This window comes from Pieris napi, chromosome 18, assembly GCF_905475465.1.
Source record: "Pieris napi chromosome 18, ilPieNapi1.2, whole genome shotgun sequence".
NCBI classification, from domain to species: domain Eukaryota; kingdom Metazoa; phylum Arthropoda; class Insecta; order Lepidoptera; family Pieridae; genus Pieris; species Pieris napi.
Genome location: NC_062251.1, coordinates 9,484,018 through 9,503,935, shown reverse-complemented (window position 1 = coordinate 9,503,935; position 19,918 = coordinate 9,484,018). Strand labels below are relative to the sequence as shown.

The 19,918-nt window shown below is 35.5% G+C and overlaps 1 protein-coding gene and 1 non-coding gene across 3 annotated transcripts; one reads left to right on the top strand and one right to left on the bottom strand.

Moving 5' to 3' along the window:
• Window positions 1-1,361: 1,361 nt before the first annotated feature.
• LOC125058602 (modular serine protease-like) lies at window positions 1,362-18,598 on the top strand. 2 transcript variants are annotated; one of them, XM_047662707.1, is made up of 15 exons: window positions 1,362-1,634; window positions 1,715-1,745; window positions 2,001-2,051; window positions 2,446-2,547; window positions 2,638-2,754; window positions 3,791-3,925; window positions 5,035-5,215; window positions 5,892-5,989; window positions 7,029-7,213; window positions 7,678-7,893; window positions 9,205-9,372; window positions 10,571-10,695; window positions 12,171-12,347; window positions 13,389-13,551; window positions 18,248-18,598. In XM_047662707.1, exons 1-15 carry the CDS (start codon window positions 1,604-1,606, stop codon window positions 18,448-18,450), a joined length of 1,983 nt encoding a protein of 660 aa, XP_047518663.1. In that variant the 5' UTR covers window positions 1,362-1,603; the 3' UTR covers window positions 18,451-18,598. The 2 variants fall into 2 exon arrangements, with proteins under 2 accessions (XP_047518663.1, XP_047518662.1); XM_047662706.1 differs by having other exon boundaries at window positions 1,706-1,745.
• On the bottom strand, window positions 13,849-13,967 carry LOC125058939. The gene has a single exon (XR_007118553.1). It is a non-coding gene; the product is annotated as a 5S ribosomal RNA (ribosomal RNA).
• Window positions 18,599-19,918: the final 1,320 nt, after the last annotated feature.

Genomic DNA, 19,918 nt, shown 5'->3' with positions numbered 1-19,918 from the left:
CCTGTAAAATAAATTTGTTTACAGATCCGAATTTTAAAATAAATAATTGTATTCATATTTTAAATGTGGAATATAAAAAAGTAACTATTTATACCTTCATCCATACTTATATTTTTTTTTAGCAGTTTGAAATAACTTTATTTTCAAAATCTACAACGAAACGAAAGCCTTACAAATTTTTCAACAATAAATAATATTTACTAACGAAAATTTCGATAAATGCCAACTTAAAGAAAAACACTGGTCAATTTTCTGTCACTGTGTTGGTATTGATTGCGAGAAGCACGCGAGAGCATTCGTTTTGAGAGAGCTCAATTGTGCGAAGCGTTGCTGTAGTTGGAACATTCAACGTTGAGCATTATGCCGCATAATACGCTCTAGTGCTGTAATTGGAAAACGCACTAGAAGTTGCAGTTGCGTTTCACCGTGTGTTCTGGGCCTAAGTCTACTTTTATTATTTCCCATTATCATTCCAATTTTCTAAGTATAAAATTAAGATTGATAAAGCGATTTTTATACCCTTAATGGAATATTATTCCAAAAAATTTTAGTTAAATGTCTATAATGTGAAAAAAAAAGTTTCACTTTTACCGTGGTTTCATAAAACCACACAACCCTCTTTTTTTTTAGTTTTGTATTCTTGCAGCAATTCTTGAACAATTGGTTGACTATTTCGATTCTGGCCATTCTGCTCAACATTTTGAAACAAAATGACCTAGCCACATGCAATTTTAGTCATCTGTGTAAATAGGCAAGCAATGCGTCTTGATAGGGCAATTAATTACTAGCCGCATGGCAAAAATCGACCTGTGTTAATCCCCCTTAAGTTTAGTAGTTAATAGTGAATTCAAACTATTGTAAATTACATAATTTTAATTATCGTTTGCTGATTAGTAGGAAGATAACACGACAACTTTTAACGACTTAAAAAGGTTATGTCTTTTGTGAAATAACGTATTTTATTCAATAATATTTAAACACACTAACAGACTAGTATAAAAATAATCAGATTCGGAAGAAAATTAACTTTGTTTAGCCTTTTTTACAACAACACTGCACTCGGTTATAAAATGTCAGTGTCAACTGTCAATTAAGTTTGTTTAAATTTTGAAAATAACAGTCGCAATTAGCTAAGCTTCCTCTCACCTTTGTCCTTTGGGCTTTGCCTTTCCCATTAGGGATACATTAATATCATTATCATCATCATCGCAAAGCCGGGCAATTAAAAAAGAGGAAATATTGTAAGCAAAGTTTAGATAAGTTTAAACAGATAATTTTAGGTTAACTATTGTAAAGATAAAGTTATAAATAATATATCGGCCGTGTATAGTAAAATCTGATCCTACACTCTACAGTGAAGTAACCGACGTTATGACCTTGACCTTATTCAAGGATGCTGGACGATAGTGTATCAATATTATTTACCATACGGCACTCAAATAATGTTTAATTGCTGTCTGAACAACGAAGATAATTTTATTGTTTTATGAGGTCATTCGCGAATAACAAACAGGAAAATATAATTCTAATTTGATAACTATTATACTATAACCAATTTTGTAACGATGTGCACATATCCATTATTAGCTTAAAGTATTTAAAAATGTATTTGATTACTTTTATTATTGCTCTTGGTAAGGTATTGTTCATACAGAATTATTTTGTACAATATTTGAATCAAGATTCCTTTTATATTAACTTTTAGGTGCTGCAGAGGTTTCATATCTAGGAACAGATGGATTCAGGTATGTTTTTAAATGTATTTTATTATAATTTATTCTTTTATATAGCAAATTATAAAGAAATCTTATTTATATATGAGATAACAAAACATACATGGATTAATATGCATTTAATTATTTTTGGATTAATATTCATAATAGTTGCCTCTATTTTAATAATTTAGTGACTTTTGATATTATAAAGTACTACTATCTAAAAACACAAATTTTGCAATTTTTATGCTTTCAATCACTAATTGTAAACCTGTTTTGTTTTAGTAACTCTTCACACAGAAATATATTACGATCCAAAAGACGAACTGATTGCAAGTAAGTTTAGTTTTATTATTATTATGTATATAAACACACTAGCAGCTTAATAAGCTGATGCGCGTGCAATGCGATGCACTGATTACACTTTCCGGAAGCCTATTCCAGTTGGCCATTACTCGGTTTGGGAGAAAGTTCTTTAGGGAATTTGTGTTATGTTGAGTGATCAAATCAAATTATACTTTCTTCAAAAATAAACTTGGTACCACCTCTATATGTTTTAAGTAGGTTAAAGTCTTTAAGTAAGACAGTCTACTTAGCTATGTATTTTCTTTTGTTACTTAAAAAAAAATGGGACGAGTTCTAATAATATTAGTATAGATGTCTTGTGTATTAATATTGTAAGAATTTAAGTAGTGAAACAATTAATATATGTATTTGTTATTACTTACAGTGCTGATGAACATGCATGTAGTGATTTCTGCATTCCACTAGACAAACAATGTGACGGTGTGTTAGATTGTTCTGATGGATCTGATGAGGCATCGTGTGAGAGGTAATTTTTGAAGGAACTAACGTAATTTATCTTTTATCATAATAAGTCATCTTTTAAGTATTATAAATTGTCTATAAAAAATTGTTTTAGGTTTTTCCAATACCAATGTCTTGATGGTCAGAGGATATCAGTCGATAAGCGATGTGATGGAACAAAAGACTGCGCTGATGGAAGTGATGAAACTCACGCCCTCTGCCGGAAAATGTCGTAAGTTATTTTGTGTTTGTAGGAGATGTTATAGTGCAGTCTCAATAAAAAGTAGATCTGAGTATTGGAAAGATAGAGTTATTGTTCAAATGCCAAGTTACTAACACTGAAAGGAGAATGATGTGAATATATGTGTAATGGTGAATATGGTAAATCACAGAACATATTTTTTTTTACTTATGTAACTTCAATGACGTTGTGGTTTATGACATTTTCCTTTGAATAATTGTAATGTAGAGGGAGGGTAAAACTTGCAGAGTTTCGTCTCAGAACAAGGCCTCCTGGTAGTTATGCGAACGGATGGCGTAGTCTTGCTCTTTCGAGAATTTTGTAAACGTTTTTGTCATTATAAAGCATGCCCTAAGACGCATCTAAATTGAATAAACATATTTTGATTTTGATTGATTTTGAATGGAAGCCTATCGAACTAGGTACAATTTTAAAACTTTGAAATTCTATTTTTTGTGGTTCTAGAATGCACATTCAATAGCTACAGACACATGGGTACACGATCTTTTTAGAAATTGTATTGGCAATTTGCATTAGCTAGGATTTGGATCAGTAATACTTATTTTTAAACCTCCACAATCACCAATACCAATTTTAACTTATGAAATGTGTTTCCCGCGCACAATTCTTAATAAGGAGGTTAGGAGTTAGTTTCAACGCAATTCAGTAATAGACAAATGCAAGTTGACAATTGTCTTTTGATCTGTCACCCACTTGACGCAGACAAATAATATAATGACTAGGCTATAGGGTTTGGGAAAACTTAAGCCTGTAAATATCGCATACTATAAATCTAAAGTTGGAAAAAATGGCGGGCTGAATCGCTTTCGATTATAAGCATTTCGTTAATTAAATGTACTACGAGATTATTTAATTATGCTTTTATGACAAAAGAAAAAATCCTGGCAAGGATATTAATAAATTTTTTATTTTTGATTCCTTATTACTTTTGATACTTATGTCGTTCATTTATTCTTCTGTATGTATATTGTGTGTGTCCCTTAAATTTTTTTTTTTTCAAATAAAGTTGTCCTGACTATCTGTTCCGTTGTACGTACGGCGCGTGCGTGGACGGCACAGCTGCGTGTAACGGAGTGAAGGAATGCGCAGACGAATCTGATGAATTGCAACCACGGTGTCGTGATCAAAGCGATATTGTTGGGTGAGAACTTTTCATTTTTCTATTTTTATGAGAATGTACTCTAATATTTTTTTTTTACACGCTTTATATTAGATTCACCTGTATGTATGTATGTATGTATGTAACCGACTCCTTCGGACTCGATTTTGACCCACTTTAAACGGACAGATTTTATTCAAATTTTGCGCACTTGTCAAAGATCGATGACAATGCAATAATCCGAAAAAAAAAATAAAAAAAAATGAGGCCCTCTGCGCCATATTTTTCGTCTATAGCCATTCCCACGCTTTTTCACAATAATACCAGTATTTTTTGTTCATTACCATTTTCAGCCTAAATTAGCAATTATTTTTCACTTTTTAGTTTGATGTGCTTTAAAAGCGTGTTTTTTAGTTTTTTTAAACTATTTTTTTTAAATGAACTTTAAAATTAGCACAAATTTAAAGCCCGACTATGCATAACCGAGCAAAATTGTTTCCTTGGGAGCCGTCGTTTGGTTCAACCAACTATATGGTGCAGTGGCGTAACAATAGGGTGGCAGGGCTGGCAAAATGCCACGGGCCCTCGACTCAAGAAGGGCCCCTGCCCAAGAGATATTATGTTCTATGGATGAATGTGAAGTCTCCAATACTCATTGGGCTAGCGTGGGGACTACAGACCATTCCCTCTCGCCTAAAAGAGGAGGCCTATGACCATTACTGGGACATATACAACATATAATTGAGTACGCGGAAAATCTCGAAGTTTACTAAAATTAAACTGAGTACAACGTGACGATTTTTACTGATAGGGCCCCATCAAAAAGAATTTAGCTCCAGGTATAGTTACGGCTCTGATCTGGTGATTAGTATGTAGTCCACACGAATAACCGCAATGTATAGTAATATGTGGCCCGACGACCTTCAGAAATGAAGAGTGCGACTAAAGAAGTATAAAGGATGCCAATTTCATTCTAAATAAATTATTTCATGCTTGGCTGGGGTTTCAATTAATTAAAAAGGTTTAAATAATTTAAAAAGGTTTAAATAATTTAAAAAGGTTTAAGTAATTTAAAAAGAAAACGCGTGGAAGATTTTATTATTAAAGGTATGCGAGAAATGATTTTAAGTGAAATAAATTCCTTGTTCCAGCGACAAATTTCGTTGTAAGAGCGGTGATCTGATAGATTTATTTCTTGCGTGCGATGGGAATGCGGATTGCGCTGATCGGTCGGACGAGTCGCTCCGGGGATGCGCAGGCGCAGTTTGCCAAACTAATCTCTTTCAGTGCGCGTACGGCGCTTGCGTCGATGAGGGAGCTGATTGTAACTATGTAAGTTTTATTTTAACTTAGTATTTGGATTTTGTGTTACTAATATGTGTTTGTGTGTTGTTCCCACGAGAATGTGTAAGTGCGTGCTCCTATTTCACCATGTCTCCGGCTGATAGAGGACAAATCTTTGTTTTTAATTTATGTTATTATTATTAATTACTTAAGATGTCATGTGGAACATGTTGTAATGGTTGCAGCTCCTTACAAACGTTGTGTAAAAAAAACAAGGCGATTAAAAAGAGTGGCGGAGAGTTTATTGCCAGTTCTTCTCTTCCGTTTTACGCCCTTGATTTGAGAACTGGCACCAAATGTAAAGTTAGAAGCATTTCATATACATTTATTTGTTTGACGTTCATTAGTGTACATTACCTATATGATTAAATGATTTTAAACTTGAATTTTGGCGAAATATTTGAATTTTTGAGGTTTCGAATTTGTAGTTTTTTTTTAAATGTAATAGGAGGCAAACGGGCAGGAGGCTCACCTGTTAAGTGATACCGCCGCCCATGGACGCTCACAATGCCAGAAGGCTCGCAAGTGCGTTGCCGACCTTTCAAGAATTGGTAAATCTTGAAGGACCCGAAGTCGAATTGGTTCGGAAATACTTCAGTGGGCAGCTGGTTCCACATAGTGGTGGTGATGAACAAGTGACTCGAAACAAACATTTCTATTTCAGATCCAAGAATGCGCAGACGGTTCTGATGAATCTGACTTATTGTGTAACCGGACCATAACAACTACAACCACTACTACGGAGGCGCAGATTATTGTCGCGTGAGTTGTTTATAACGTCCTTGACGACGCCAACATCGTCTTATTCATAAAATGCAGCATCAATTCGATGGGACATGTGCACAATGGCAGACGATTTAACTCCGAGGTCCTTACTGCCCTGCGATTCTGTAACTCACTTTTCGAACTCACACAGCGGTTTTCGCATCGGCGGTCTCTCTCAAATCAGTCGTGAAGCAGTCATTTTATGATTTGGCATTCTGATAAACAATAAACTACAAGCTCCCACCTTTTCATACATTACCTCCGCCTTCAAGGGGATGGTGATTACATTTTTAGAGGCAAGATGCCTTGTACCAGGTACAAGACTATATAACTAGACTTATAATAAATTGTTATTATTATGATAACTAATATGACATGAGCATGGCTGATTTATGCAGTTTTTTATAATGAACCAACTGAATGTACCATTGTGAAGGAATATTTCGTAATAAGTAAATTTGATTCACAACCTTGAGGTCCGTTCCCGTTAATGTTTTCCGATGTATTTTAAATGCCCCTACTTATGCGACATGCGTCGGGTTGTCTCTCCCCAAAATATGGCGAGGGGGATGGCTGGCCATGCGTCATACTCGTGAACGGGTGCTACTTGTGGTGACTGGTCGTACTTGAATTCGTGTATGCGGTGATGTTAGTTATTCGACTATGTATTTGCGTGTTGTTCCCACGAGAATGTAAGTGCGTGCTCCTATTTCTCCATGCCTCCTGTTGATAGAGGATAAATCTTTGTTTTTAATTTATTTTTATTAATTACTGAACAAAAAACTTGGCGATTTAAAAGAGTGGCGGAGAGTTTATTGCCAGTTCTTCTCTTCCGTTCTACGCCGTTGATTTGACAACTGGCAGTAAATGTAAAATTAGAATCATTTAATGTATATTTCTTTTTTGATGTTCATAAGTGTACATTGTGTTACCTATATGAATAAATGATTTTTGACTTTTGACTGTCCCATTCCATACTTAAGTATTAATTAATAGTGTAATAATTTTAAGTTAATTTTAGAATATTTTTGTTCAGCCCAAAAACCTGTTCGGTACCAGACCATCCCAGGAACGGACTGTATAGGCTGGCTTCACCCGCGACTTCCAATCGCTACTTAACTTTGAACGTGTCCTGCAAGCCTGGATACAAATTGGTTGGAGACGAGACCATACATTGTTACAGCGGAGTCTGGTCCGTGGAGACTTTGCCCACTTGTGTACGTGAGTGTACTTAGGAATTATTTTTCATTTTTTAGTTTGATGTGCTTTAAAAGCGTGTTTTATAGTTTTTTTAAACTATATTTATTTTCCACTTTTTAGTCCTAGCAGCAATACGTGTTGTCTCAATTTTATCGTATTATTTGTGGACTTAAAAAAAATTTCATTGTTTTTTCGAGATAAACCTATGAAATTATTATATTGTCGCTGATTCTTTATAAGTGTACAAAGTTTGAATTAAATTTGTCCGTTTAAAGTGGGTCAAAATCGAGTCTGAAGGAGTCGGTTACACACATACATACATACAGGTGAAGCTAATATAAAGCGTGTTAAAATATAATATGAAAGTTATGTCCCTGTGGCAGTGTACCTTACTATCTACCAGGCGCCAACTTAATCCTTATTCCAATATTCAATTAGATATTTGTTTAATTCAAATCTTCAATCTAATTGCTATGAAACTTCAGGGTCCTGCAAGCTGCAACCATCAGACAGTGTGGTGTACCGTTGCCTGGTGACGGAGTATGGTGGGATTGACAGCACCAGGGATTGTGGGAAGGAGGAGCTGGACGGTACGACGGTGCAGCCCGAATGCCGGCGCCCGAATTATTACAGCCCCCAGGACTTGCCATATATGTTCTGTACGGATGGACATTGGAATTATAAGCCTAAATGCTATCCGGGTGAGATTTCTTTATAAATCATTGGCTAGTTTGTTAACTTATTAACTCAAAAAATTGTCTATGAAGGTAATAGACAAAGTTATTCTAGTCTATGACCTTGGAGAATGTCGAAGCAAATATCTATTACCTTGGGAAAATGTCGAACAAATGTCTATTACCTTGGGAAATTGTCGAAGCAATGTCTATTACCTTGGGAAATTGTCGAACAAATGTCTATTACCTTGGGAAATTGTCGAAGCAATGTCTATTACCTTGGGAAATTGTCGAACAAATGTCTATTACCTTGGGAAGTTGTCGAAGCAATGTCTATTACCTTGGGAAATTGTCGAAGCAATGTCTATTACCTTGGGAAATTGTCGAACAAATGTCTATTACCTTGGGAAATTGTCGAAGCAATGTCTATTACCTTGGGAAATTGTCGAACAAATGTCTATTACCTTGGGAAATTGTCGAAGCAATGTCTATTACCTTGGGAAATTGTCGAAGCAATGTCTATTACCTTGGGAAATTGTCGAAGCAATGTCTATTACCTTGGGAAAATGTCGAGGCAAATGTCTATTACCTTGGGAAAATGTCGAGGCAAATGTCTATTACCTTGGGAAATTGTCGAAGCAATGTCTATTACCTTGGGAAATTGTCGAAGCAATGTCTATTACCTTGGGAAAATGTGGAGGCAAATGTCTATTACCTTCGGAAATTGTCGAAGCAATGTCTATTACCTTGGGAAAATGTCGAGGCAAATGTCTATTACCTTGGGAAAATGTCTAGGCAAATGTCTATTACCTTGGGAAAATGTCGAGGCAAATGTCTATTACCTTGGGAAAATGTTAAAGCAAATGTCTATTACCTTGGGAAAATGTCGAAGCAAATGTCTATTACCTTGGGAAAATGTCGAAGCAAATGTCTATTACCTTGGGAAATTGTCGAACAAATGTCTATTACCTTGGGAAATTGTCGAGGCAAATGTCTATTACCTTGGGAAAATGTCGAGGCAAATGTCAATTACCTATTAATTGTCTATGAAGGTAATAGACAAAGTTATTCTAGTCTATGACCTTGGAGAATGTCGAGGCAAATGTCTATTACCTTGGGAAAATGTCTAGGCAAATGTCTATTACCTTGGGAAAATGTCGAGGCAAATGTCTATTACCTTGGGAAAATGTCGAGGCAAATGTCTATTACCTTGGGAAAATGTCGAGGCAAATGTCTATTACCTTGGGAAAATGTCGAGGCAAATGTCTATTACCTAGGGAAAATGTAGAAGCAACAACAATAAGTAACATATTCTAGTATTTGTGTAATATATTTCAGAATGCGGGACTGTAACCCCCAAAGGGGAGATCCTGGTGATAGGGGGCGGGATGGCGGAAAGGGGTGCGGTGCCGTGGCATGTGGGCATTTACTTAAAGAATATGACTGCAGAAACGCATAACCAGATCTGTGGGGGTTCGCTTATTAGTACTTCAATTGTTATATCCGGTATGTAGTTTTTAGAGAAAGTTATTTGATTTTGTGTTTAATTAGATTATAATAATAATCAGAAAAACGATAGAAAGAAACAGAAAAATGTATTTATTCCCAAAAATATAATTTCTTTGTGATTAATCTGTGTAATAAGTCACGAAAAGTAGAACTTGTAATTAAGCATTATTCATAATAATAATTAAACCTTATTTATTACTAGAAACATTCATCCATATTAACAAAAGATACACTTTATACATTAATAATTATATTTTTTTAAGGCCCTCTCATAGAGAGAGTATGGAGGAGACCTACCTCCAACTGGCTCCATTTCTCTGTCTTGAGCATCTCTTGCCAATCTTCTCCATCAACATCATACGCCCGAACCCTAATAACGTATCTCAATCCATAACCCACCGTCTCAGATAGTAATCTTAATCCAAATGTAGTAAAAAGTGTGCCAATAACCAGTCGATTGTAATAGCCATCTGTCGATACAAGCTATCCATCGTCTATCGTCCTATCGGTCGTATCGGTGTCTGTGGATAGACCTTTGTATGAAAATGACAGTTGACGAAAGCTCGATTTCAAAAGTTAATTATTTTTACAGATTTTGATAGGGTCACTAATATATAATCTGAAATAGATTTTCAAATAGGCATTTTTATTATTAGACATAAGGGGACGTCCATAAATTACGTGAGGTGTTTGAGGGGGGGGGGAGGGGGTCGAGTCAAATCTCATTTAATCTTACGTTGGAGAGAGGGGGGGTCTCAGCAAATATCACGCAATTTTTTCTGATTGAAAATTTTTTTTAGGAAAATGGTTGACCCTAAAGGCCATCTCTGCAACTTCCCGCTAACTCCATACCGAAACGCTCAACATTTCAGTTATTTTGTTTTAGTCGAAAATAAAAGCACGATGCAATTTTTTCTTCTTTTTACAATAACAATCCAACGCGTTTACTTAAGAAACCCACATTTTGAAAAATCTCACGTGAGATTGGGGGATGGGGGAGGGGGTTGAATAAAATCTCACGACATCTCACCAGGAGGGGAGGGAGCTACAGAAAATTTAAAAAAACACCTCACGTAATTTATGGACGCCCCTTAAGCTAAACGCCATCTTCATATATTTCGTCTCTATCTGTCAAATTGTGTTTACGCTGTGTTGGAAAGAGACAGATGGTCTAATAGGCCTGTTCTAATTTCAGCCGCTCACTGCTTCTGGCTCGAGAAGATACAGCAATTGCCGAGTTATTTGTACTCGGTGGCTGTTGGCAAACTGTACCGGGATTGGGATCATCCCTACGACGCGTTATACGCCCAACGACGGGACGTAAGTTGTATTACTTATTATTAGCATATGGAATACAGGGCGGTTCAATATATTCCAAACCAGTACAGTGAAAACACTTGATGAAAACGAGTGGCCTTATCGAGCTATCTCTTCTAAGTACTGGAAAAATAAAATTGGAAAGCATTATACGCAGTGTTAAGCAACTTCTAAATGCTGGAGTACTTAGAGCGAATCATGGTATCGTAATAATTTCAATCACTCGTTCGGGTTATCTTAATATATATAAATTACACGTCACGTTGTTTGTCCGCTATGGACTCCTAAACTACTCAACCCATTTCAATCAAATTTGCACACCGTGTGTGCAGTTTGATCTAACTTAAAAGATAGGATAGCTTACATATAAATATATTTAATTCTACTGTACGTGTGTATGTCACTGAACTCCTCTTCAACCGATTTGAATGTTTTTTTTTGTATGCGGCTGGGTAGAGCCCTGGGTGGTTTATATTCACAAATCATCCCGGCAGATGGCGCTGCAGTCGGTACTTTCATACTTTGTTTAATATCCTAATCGCTTGAAATATCATGCAGGACAACGTCTGTGGGGTCCGCTAGTTAAACTATAAAAATTCTGAGGTCAATACTTATATTTAACTGTAAACAGATAATCATTTTGATGATTGTAAAATTAAACTTTTCATTGCGTAAAATAATTTAAATATTACGTTTTAACATTTTTAAGCTATTGCATAGATTTTATCGCGGGCTTTGAGCGCGGCGACTGAATCAAGAAATTCCGTAACGAAAAAAACCTAACACCCGATGACGTAATATAGGTGCGGCAAATACGCGTTAGAGTGGGACAGAACGCATACTGCGCATTCCCATCTCTTTGACGAGAGTCAGATAGAGTGGTAGATTTAAATAATATCAAAGAAAAACAAATACTGCATATATAAAAAATAAATAAATAATTATTATCTATATCTATATATATAAACAGAAAATGGTGTTCGTTTGAGGCTCTTTCACGCTTAAACCACCATCGTATCGACATGAAACTACCACCATTCGATGCGAAATTTTTCCTAGATGGTTTATGGCTATTTATTTTTTTAATTCCAACGTTCCTTAATTTTTTTATTTCTGTTTTACTTTTATGAAAATTTTTCCCGCTAATAAAAACAAAAGAGGCTTCCTAGAACCGCAAAACGTCAACATCTGTTAAAAACTCGATTTTCAAAATACATATTTCAATTTTCTTAGCGGGAAGTTAAAAAGAAGAATAATAAAAATATGAAAAAAAATAAAATAATGAAACATAAAATTTATTTTAATTCGTCCAGCGAAGTGGGCGCTAAACGGCTAGTAATTGCATAAGTTGATAAAAAATGCTATGCAATAGCTTAGTAATAGTTAATTTACAAAGTAGTTTCACTTCTGACATGTGTACTTTGTACGCACGCATTTTTTTTTAGATTATACAGTGATAATATACTTCTTTATTTCAGGTATCAAAAATAGAGTTAGCCTCGCGGTTCTACGGCGCCGATTTGAATTATCAATACGATCTCGCCGTGGTGGTAGTCAACGAGCCGTTCTACTATCGCCCCTACATACGTCCGCTCTGCTTGGACTTCGATCCGAAACTGAATGAGGAACAACTGAGAAAGGGGAATATGGGCAAGGTCTGTTCTGTTCTTATCCTGCTCTGACTATGATGTTGTCTCTTTCTGGCGTAATCCGTCTACATCTATGCCCGTGCGTTGGCGCGTGCGTGCATGTTATGTGAGCATTCAAGTATTACGTAACGAATTTTTGGGGGGGGGGGTTCCTTTTGTAAAACGTTACGATGCGGGGCGGGGATTGAATTACGCGTCATTGTTAATATTATTCGAATTTCCAGTACTTTACACCACATAATTGTAACTTTTTTAATCTCCAAAAATTGCGTGTCGTAATACCTAGTTACTTGATCATCCTACCCTGACTACAAAATCAAAAAAGTGACGACATTTTCTTGTTATTTTTCAACTGGTCCGTGCTGGAGGGTTCGCTGATAGTTTCGCGTAAGTAATGTGCGAAACTCGCAATGGAGGTGTACCAACGGCATAACGGGTGGTGTTGCTACTAAAAAAGTTCTCCACCGAAAAAGGGACATATTTGACCCATTTGAGGGCAATAAAAATTATGTTTTACGTACAATTTACATTTCGTTGCAAATAAAAGAAACACAATACATAAAAATTATAAGGGATGCAACGGGCGGCCTTATCGCTAATAAGCGATCTCTTCCAGGCAACCCTAGTTAAAGAGAAAAACTAAAAAAAAAGAAAGAAACATGATGCGTGCGAGAAGTGCAGAACCAAATGTTATATAAAAAAAAATCTATATATATAGAACCTTATTCTAAAGTAATACAAAAAAAAAAAAAAACTAAAGACTTAAAAGCTATTTATTGGCTACAAGTGTAAGATGATTGTTAATATTTGGTTTGCGCGTCTAATTATTAACTAATTTAATTTATTTAATTTTGGATATTTGTGATATTTATGAAGAATTTTAAGGTGTTCCTTCCCTCGTCGTATTCTTTTTCCTAAAGCTTTTTGCTAGGGAATCTGTTTTTTATTACGTGTGATATTAATAAAACCTTCGCGTTTCGGACTCTAACCAGCTTGTTTAATCGTAAAATTAGGCAATATTTTTAATTTAAATGCTTTAAACTCCAGGTAGCTGGTTGGGGCCTGACAACGGGCTATGCGGGGTCAGAATCGCCCGTTTTGAAAGTACTAGACGTTCCTTTCGTACCATTTGACGATTGTGTCAACAACACTTCGAAGGATTATAAGGAGTTCCTGGCTGCGGACAAAATTTGCGCTGGACATGCTAATGGTAGGAAATGTTTTTTTATTATTTTATTTGGACCACAAAATTAGGACAAACACATGATATAAATTGACATACATACGTAAATATCAAAAGCGGTGCCGTCCCTATAACATGTGGACACGACCAGCGAAATCAAGTAGATACAAAAAACAGTGTTAAATACAAACAAGCATAAAAACTTTAGAGGTGTCAAGGGACACCCGGATGGAACGAAATTCCTTTCGATTAATTTATATGTTAATTGGTATCATAACAGTATGATACGATTTTCTCGACACCAATCTTACGACGAAAAAAAAAAGCCAACATCACGAGGTGTTCCCAGGCGGTCACCCATCCAAGTACTGACCTCGCCCGACGTTGTTTAACTTCGGTGATCGGACGAGAACCGGTGTATTCAACGTGGTATGGACGTTGGCGATAGCTAAATCGAAAATGTAAAATATAACAACTATAGCAAAAAGTGTCGTTACAACTTTTGGTCTTAATTTATTCCGTCTAACCCCCTTTCGCAACGCTCGATAACTTCGTTCCAACAAGACTTATTTAGTTAAGTGATTCCAAAAATAATTTTCATTTCTTATCCCTACAAAAAAAAGCCCACATCACGAGGTGTCCTCAGGCGGTCACCCATCCAAGTACTGACCTCGCCCGACGTTGCTTAACTTAGGTGATCGGACGAGAACCGGTGGTCGAACAATAGCAAATAGCAAAAAAGTGTCGTGACAAATTTTCGTAAGAATTTTTTCCGTCTAGCCCCCTTTCACAACGCGCGATAAGGAACTTCGTTCCAAAATTAAAAATGCAAACTATAAAAGAATTAAACTATTTGAACCAAGAAAATAAATTATGCAAATAGCAAAAAAGTGTCGTGACAAGTTTTCGTAAGAATTTTTTCCGTCTAGCCCCCTTTCACAACGCGCGATAAGGAACTTCGTTCCAAAATTAAAAATGCAAACTATAAAAGAATTAAACTATTTGAACCAAGAAAATAAATTATGCAAATAGCAAAAAAGTGTCGTGACAAGTTTTCGTAAGAATTTTTTCCGTCTAGCCCCCTTTCACAACGCGCGATAAGGAACTTCGTTCCAAAATTAAAAATGCAAACTATAAAAGAATTAAACTATTTGAACCAAGAAAATAAATTATGCAAATAGCAAAAAAGTGTCGTGACAAGTTTTCGTAAGAATTTTTTCCGTCTAGCCCCCTTTCACAACGCGCGATAAGGAACTTCGTTCCAAAATTAAAAATGCAAACTATAAAAGAATTAAACTATTTGAACCAAGAAAATAAATTATGCAAATAGCAAAAAAGTGTCGTGACAAGTTTTCGTAAGAATTTTTTCCGTCTAGCCCCCTTTCACAACGCGCGATAAGGAACTTCGTTCCAAAATTAAAAATGCAAACTATAAAAGAATTAAACTATTTGAACCAAGAAAATAAATTATGCAAATAGCAAAAAAGTGTCGTGACAAGTTTTCGTAAGAATTTTTTCCGTCTAGCCCCCTTTCACAACGCGCGATAAGGAACTTCGTTCCAAAATTAAAAATGCAAACTATAAAAGAATTAAACTATTTGAACCAAGAAAATAAATTATGCAAATAGCAAAAAAGTGTCGTGACAAGTTTTCGTAAGAATTTTTTCCGTCTAGCCCCCTTTCACAACGCGCGATAAGGAACTTCGTTCCAAAATTAAAAATGCAAACTATAAAAGAATTAAACTATTTGAACCAAGAAAATAAATTATGCAAATAGCAAAAAAGTGTCGTGACAAGTTTTCGTAAGAATTTTTTCCGTCTAGCCCCCTTTCACAACGCGCGATAAGGAACTTCGTTCCAAAATTAAAAATGCAAACTATAATAGAATTAAACTATTTGAACCAAGAAAATAAATTATGCAAATAGCAAAAAAGTGTCGTGACAAGTTTTCGTAAGAATTTTTTCCGTCTAGCCCCCTTTCACAACGCGCGATAAGGAACTTCGTTCCAAAATTAAAAATGCAAACTATAAAAGAATTAAACTATTTGAACCAAGAAAATAAATTATGCAAATAGCAAAAAAGTGTCGTGACAAGTTTTCGTAAGAATTTTTTCCGTCTAGCCCCCTTTCACAACGCGCGATAAGGAACTTCGTTCCAAAATTAAAAATGCAAACTATAAAAGAATTAAACTATTTGAACCAAGAAAATAAATTATGCAAATAGCAAAAAAGTGTCGTGACAAGTTTTCGTAAGAATTTTTTCCGTCTAGCCCCCTTTCACAACGCGCGATAAGGAACTTCGTTCCAAAATTAAAAATGCAAACTATAATAGAATTAAACTATTTGAACCAAGAAAATAAATTATGCAAATAGCAAAAAAGTGTCGTGACAAGTTTTCGTAAGAATTTTTTCCGTCTAGCCCCCTTTCACAACGCGCGATAAGGAACTTCGTTCCAAAATTAAAAATGCAAACTATAAAAGAATTAAACTATTTGAACCAAGAAAATAAATTATGCAAATAGCAAAAAAGTGTCGTGACAAGTTTTCGTAAGAATTTTTTCCGTCTAGCCCCCTTTCACAACGCGCGATAAGGAACTTCGTTCCAAAATTAAAAATGCAAACTATAAAAGAATTAAACTATTTGAACCAAGAAAATAAATTATGCAAATAGCAAAAAAGTGTCGTGACAAGTTTTCGTAAGAATTTTTTCCGTCTAGCCCCCTTTCACAACGCGCGATAAGGAACTTCGTTCCAAAATTAAAAATGCAAACTATAATAGAATTAAACTATTTGAACCAAGAAAATAAATTATGCAAATAGCAAAAAAGTGTCGTGACAAGTTTTCGTAAGAATTTTTTCCGTCTAGCCCCCTTTCACAACGCGCGATAAGGAACTTCGTTCCAAAATTAAAAATGCAAACTATAAAAGAATTAAACTATTTGAACCAAGAAAATAAATTATGCAAATAGCAAAAAAGTGTCGTGACAAGTTTTCGTAAGAATTTTTTCCGTCTAGCCCCCTTTCACAACGCGCGATAAGGAACTTCGTTCCAAAATTAAAAATGCAAACTATAAAAGAATTAAACTATTTGAACCAAGAAAATAAATTATGCAAATAGCAAAAAAGTGTCGTGACAAGTTTTCGTAAGAATTTTTTCCGTCTAGCCCCCTTTCACAACGCGCGATAAGGAACTTCGTTCCAAAATTAAAAATGCAAACTATAATAGAATTAAACTATTTGAACCAAGAAAATAAATTATGCAAATAGCAAAAAAGTGTCGTGACAAGTTTTCGTAAGAATTTTTTCCGTCTAGCCCCCTTTCACAACGCGCGATAAGGAACTTCGTTCCAAAATTAAAAATGCAAACTATAATAGAATTAAACTATTTGAACCAAGAAAATAAATTATCGGTACTGTGTCCTAATTCTACTCTTAGCTGAGAGAACCATGAAAAATGTTAAAACTCTGTGCAATATCATTATGGTAGCGACATAACCTATTAATTGGTGAGTTCCTGCCAATGTTTGTTCGACAATGTGGGATGTGAAAACGCCATGTTGAATAGCCATTATCTTTAATTTTGTATATCAAGCAACGGTTTGACTAAAGGAATATGCAAGTCTTTGTTTTTAATTTATGTTATTATTATTAATTACTTAAGATGTCTCGTGGAACATGGTGTAAAGGTTGCAGCTCCTTACAAACGTTGTGTAAAAAAAAAAAAACATGGCGATTAAAAAGAGTGGCGGAGAGTTTATTGCCAGTTCTTCTCTTCCGTTCTACGCCCTTGATTTGAGAACTGGCACCAAATGTAAAATTAGAAGCATTAATATTTATTTCTTTAATGACGCATCACAAGTGTACATTGTGTTATCTACGTGAATAAATGATTTTTGAATTTTTGCAATATTTTTAATCCAGTTTTATATATGATGAACTAAAGTCTACAATACCTTGATATAATTAATAAAAAATAATTTATTTAAGAATCTTCTGACCCAAAGATTTCTTTTAAATTTTATTAATATTATTATTTTAAGATTTACGTCTAGTTTAGTGTAGTTGGTATATTACTAGTGTAACGTAATATTATAGGATATTTTGTTAATTATTTAGGGAGCGTTCAAGTATTACGTAACGCAATTTTTGGAGATTATTGACCCCCACCATGTAACGCGCCGTAACGTTTTTCTGTAATAGTAAAACGTTTCGTGACCACCTAATGACTCTTTATACCTAAAAGTTACCATTATGTGGTGTAAAGTACTGGAAAGTCGAAAATTATATTAACAATAACGCGTAAAAACTGTTTTTAACGGATTAAAGTTATGTATTATTATAAATTTACAATTATTTAACATAATTTTCAATTTATCCGACGTTTCGCGTGCTTTACAGCGTGCGTGGTCACGGTGACTGAAGACAAAAGATGTTGTATGTCAAAAAAGTATCACAGCTGCAGAGAAAGTTGCATTATCTGTATTTATTTCCCCGGAGTTGGTATCGACATTGGTTATAATAATACATAACTTTAATCCGTTAAAAACAGTTTTTTCTTTAAATGTGTAACGTTTATGTCAATCAAAGACAATATTAATAACGCGTAATTCAATCCCCGCCCCGCATCGTAACGTTTTACAATAGGACCCCCTCCCAAAATACGTTACGTAATCTGATCAGCCTTATATAAACCTGGCTATACATATATATGTTTTTTTTTCAGGTACAACCCTTTGTAAAGGGGATAGTGGTGGGGGCCTAGCGTTCCCAGCATTGGTACAGTCCACCTCTCGGTACTTCCTACGGGGAGTCGTTTCCACCAGCCCACCCGCTAGGGATACACGCCTCTGTAATTTATACTCTTACACGGGTTTCACCAATATATTGGCCCATGAAAGCCTGATTAAGGCCTATTGGTATGTTTGAGCCGCGGAATAGATGGGTCGGTGTTGCCATACTTAGTGTATCAGTGTTGCCACAGTTTTGAGATATTTTGACAATAAAATTAATTATTAACAGACTCCAGTTCCCAAAAACTAAGGTTAAGTTTAAATATTAAATGTTTTGAATGAAACCTTTTTAATTGAGATAAATTGAGTGCCTTAAACACTAAATTTTTATACGAATTTCTAACACTGCTTTATTTAAAAGGCAACAATAGCGAATTGTTTATGGTTTTCGATAAACTTAGTTTATTTATTTATTAAAGTTTACCACATCATACATAGTACTAAATCTAAGGCAAATTATGTAGGGAGCAGCCGAGGGATGCAAAAAAATGCAAGTTTACTAATTAAAAGCTCATTGGTCTAGTGGTTAGTACCCCTGACTGCGAATCCATGGGTCCCTGGTTCGATCCCCGGCTGAGACGAACATCGATGTAATGAGCATTTGGTGTTGTGCTTAGGTCTTGGGTGTTTAAATATGTATTTATGTGTTAGGTCTATCTATGTATAATATGTATGTATATCCGTTGCCACTGGGCAACACACACACAACAAGTTATGGGTACTGACCCATAACACAAGCTTCACCAGCTTAGCATGTGACTAGGTCAATTGGTGTGAATTGTCCAATCAAAAGAAAGAAAAAGACTATATTTAAAAGAAATTACAATTAATTAAAATTACAAATAAGTGCTAAATGATTGATGTTAGATCTAATTATAAAACTATATAAAAATGGAATCCATTCTTGCGCGGGGCGATCGACGTTAACGTCACATTCCGCTGACCATACGCCTCGTGCCTCCTGGTGCCGTGTGGAATGTTTGTCGGGCCGATGCAATGCTGCGATTTAGGCGAGAAGCGTAACACCTCCCTCCGAAGAACAGCGACTATTACAGGACTTGTGTATTATGACAGGTCCGAGATAGGTGCGTTATAGGTGCGCGAGAGCCGAGCACCATATAATAATAGTTTCTAGGCTAGGTAGTGGCCGCAGTGGGAAAACAAAGAAAACTTCTTGACTTTAAAAGTATATAATAATGATTACAACATATACAGAAGGAACGAAGTTGAATGATAAGAGTTGTAGTACAATTAGAGAAAAGAAAGCACAAGAAAGTACAAGAATAGATAAATTATACGTCACTAAGGGATAATTCCTAAATCGCGCACGGGTTTCGCCTTTGACAGTTCTAAACGCACTGCCCGCTGGTCGCGCTGCGACTGGCTGCAGGCTCCACCCACCGCGCCCGTGTCGTCACACATAGCGGTAAAATCACCGACGCGATGGAAAAGAGGAGTGATATTATTGTTCGCCACAGCGTTAATAACGTCACTGGTCAAGTTAGATTCAGAAAGTTGTACAGTCGTTCTGGTATAGGTTTCGAAGGGTTTTGTCACTGTTGGTCGTTTTTTTATGTCACCTACTAAAACGAAACAAATTTGTC

Coding starts and splice junctions, on each gene's coding strand:
- LOC125058602 (XM_047662706.1), top strand. CDS start 1,604: ATGTATTTGATTACTTTTATTATTGCTCTTG. Junction 2,755..3,790: donor GCCCTCTGCCGGAAAATGTC/GTAAGTTATTTT, acceptor TTTCAAATAAAG/TTGTCCTGACTATCTGTTCC. Junction 5,216..5,891: donor AGGGAGCTGATTGTAACTAT/GTAAGTTTTATT, acceptor TTTCTATTTCAG/ATCCAAGAATGCGCAGACGG.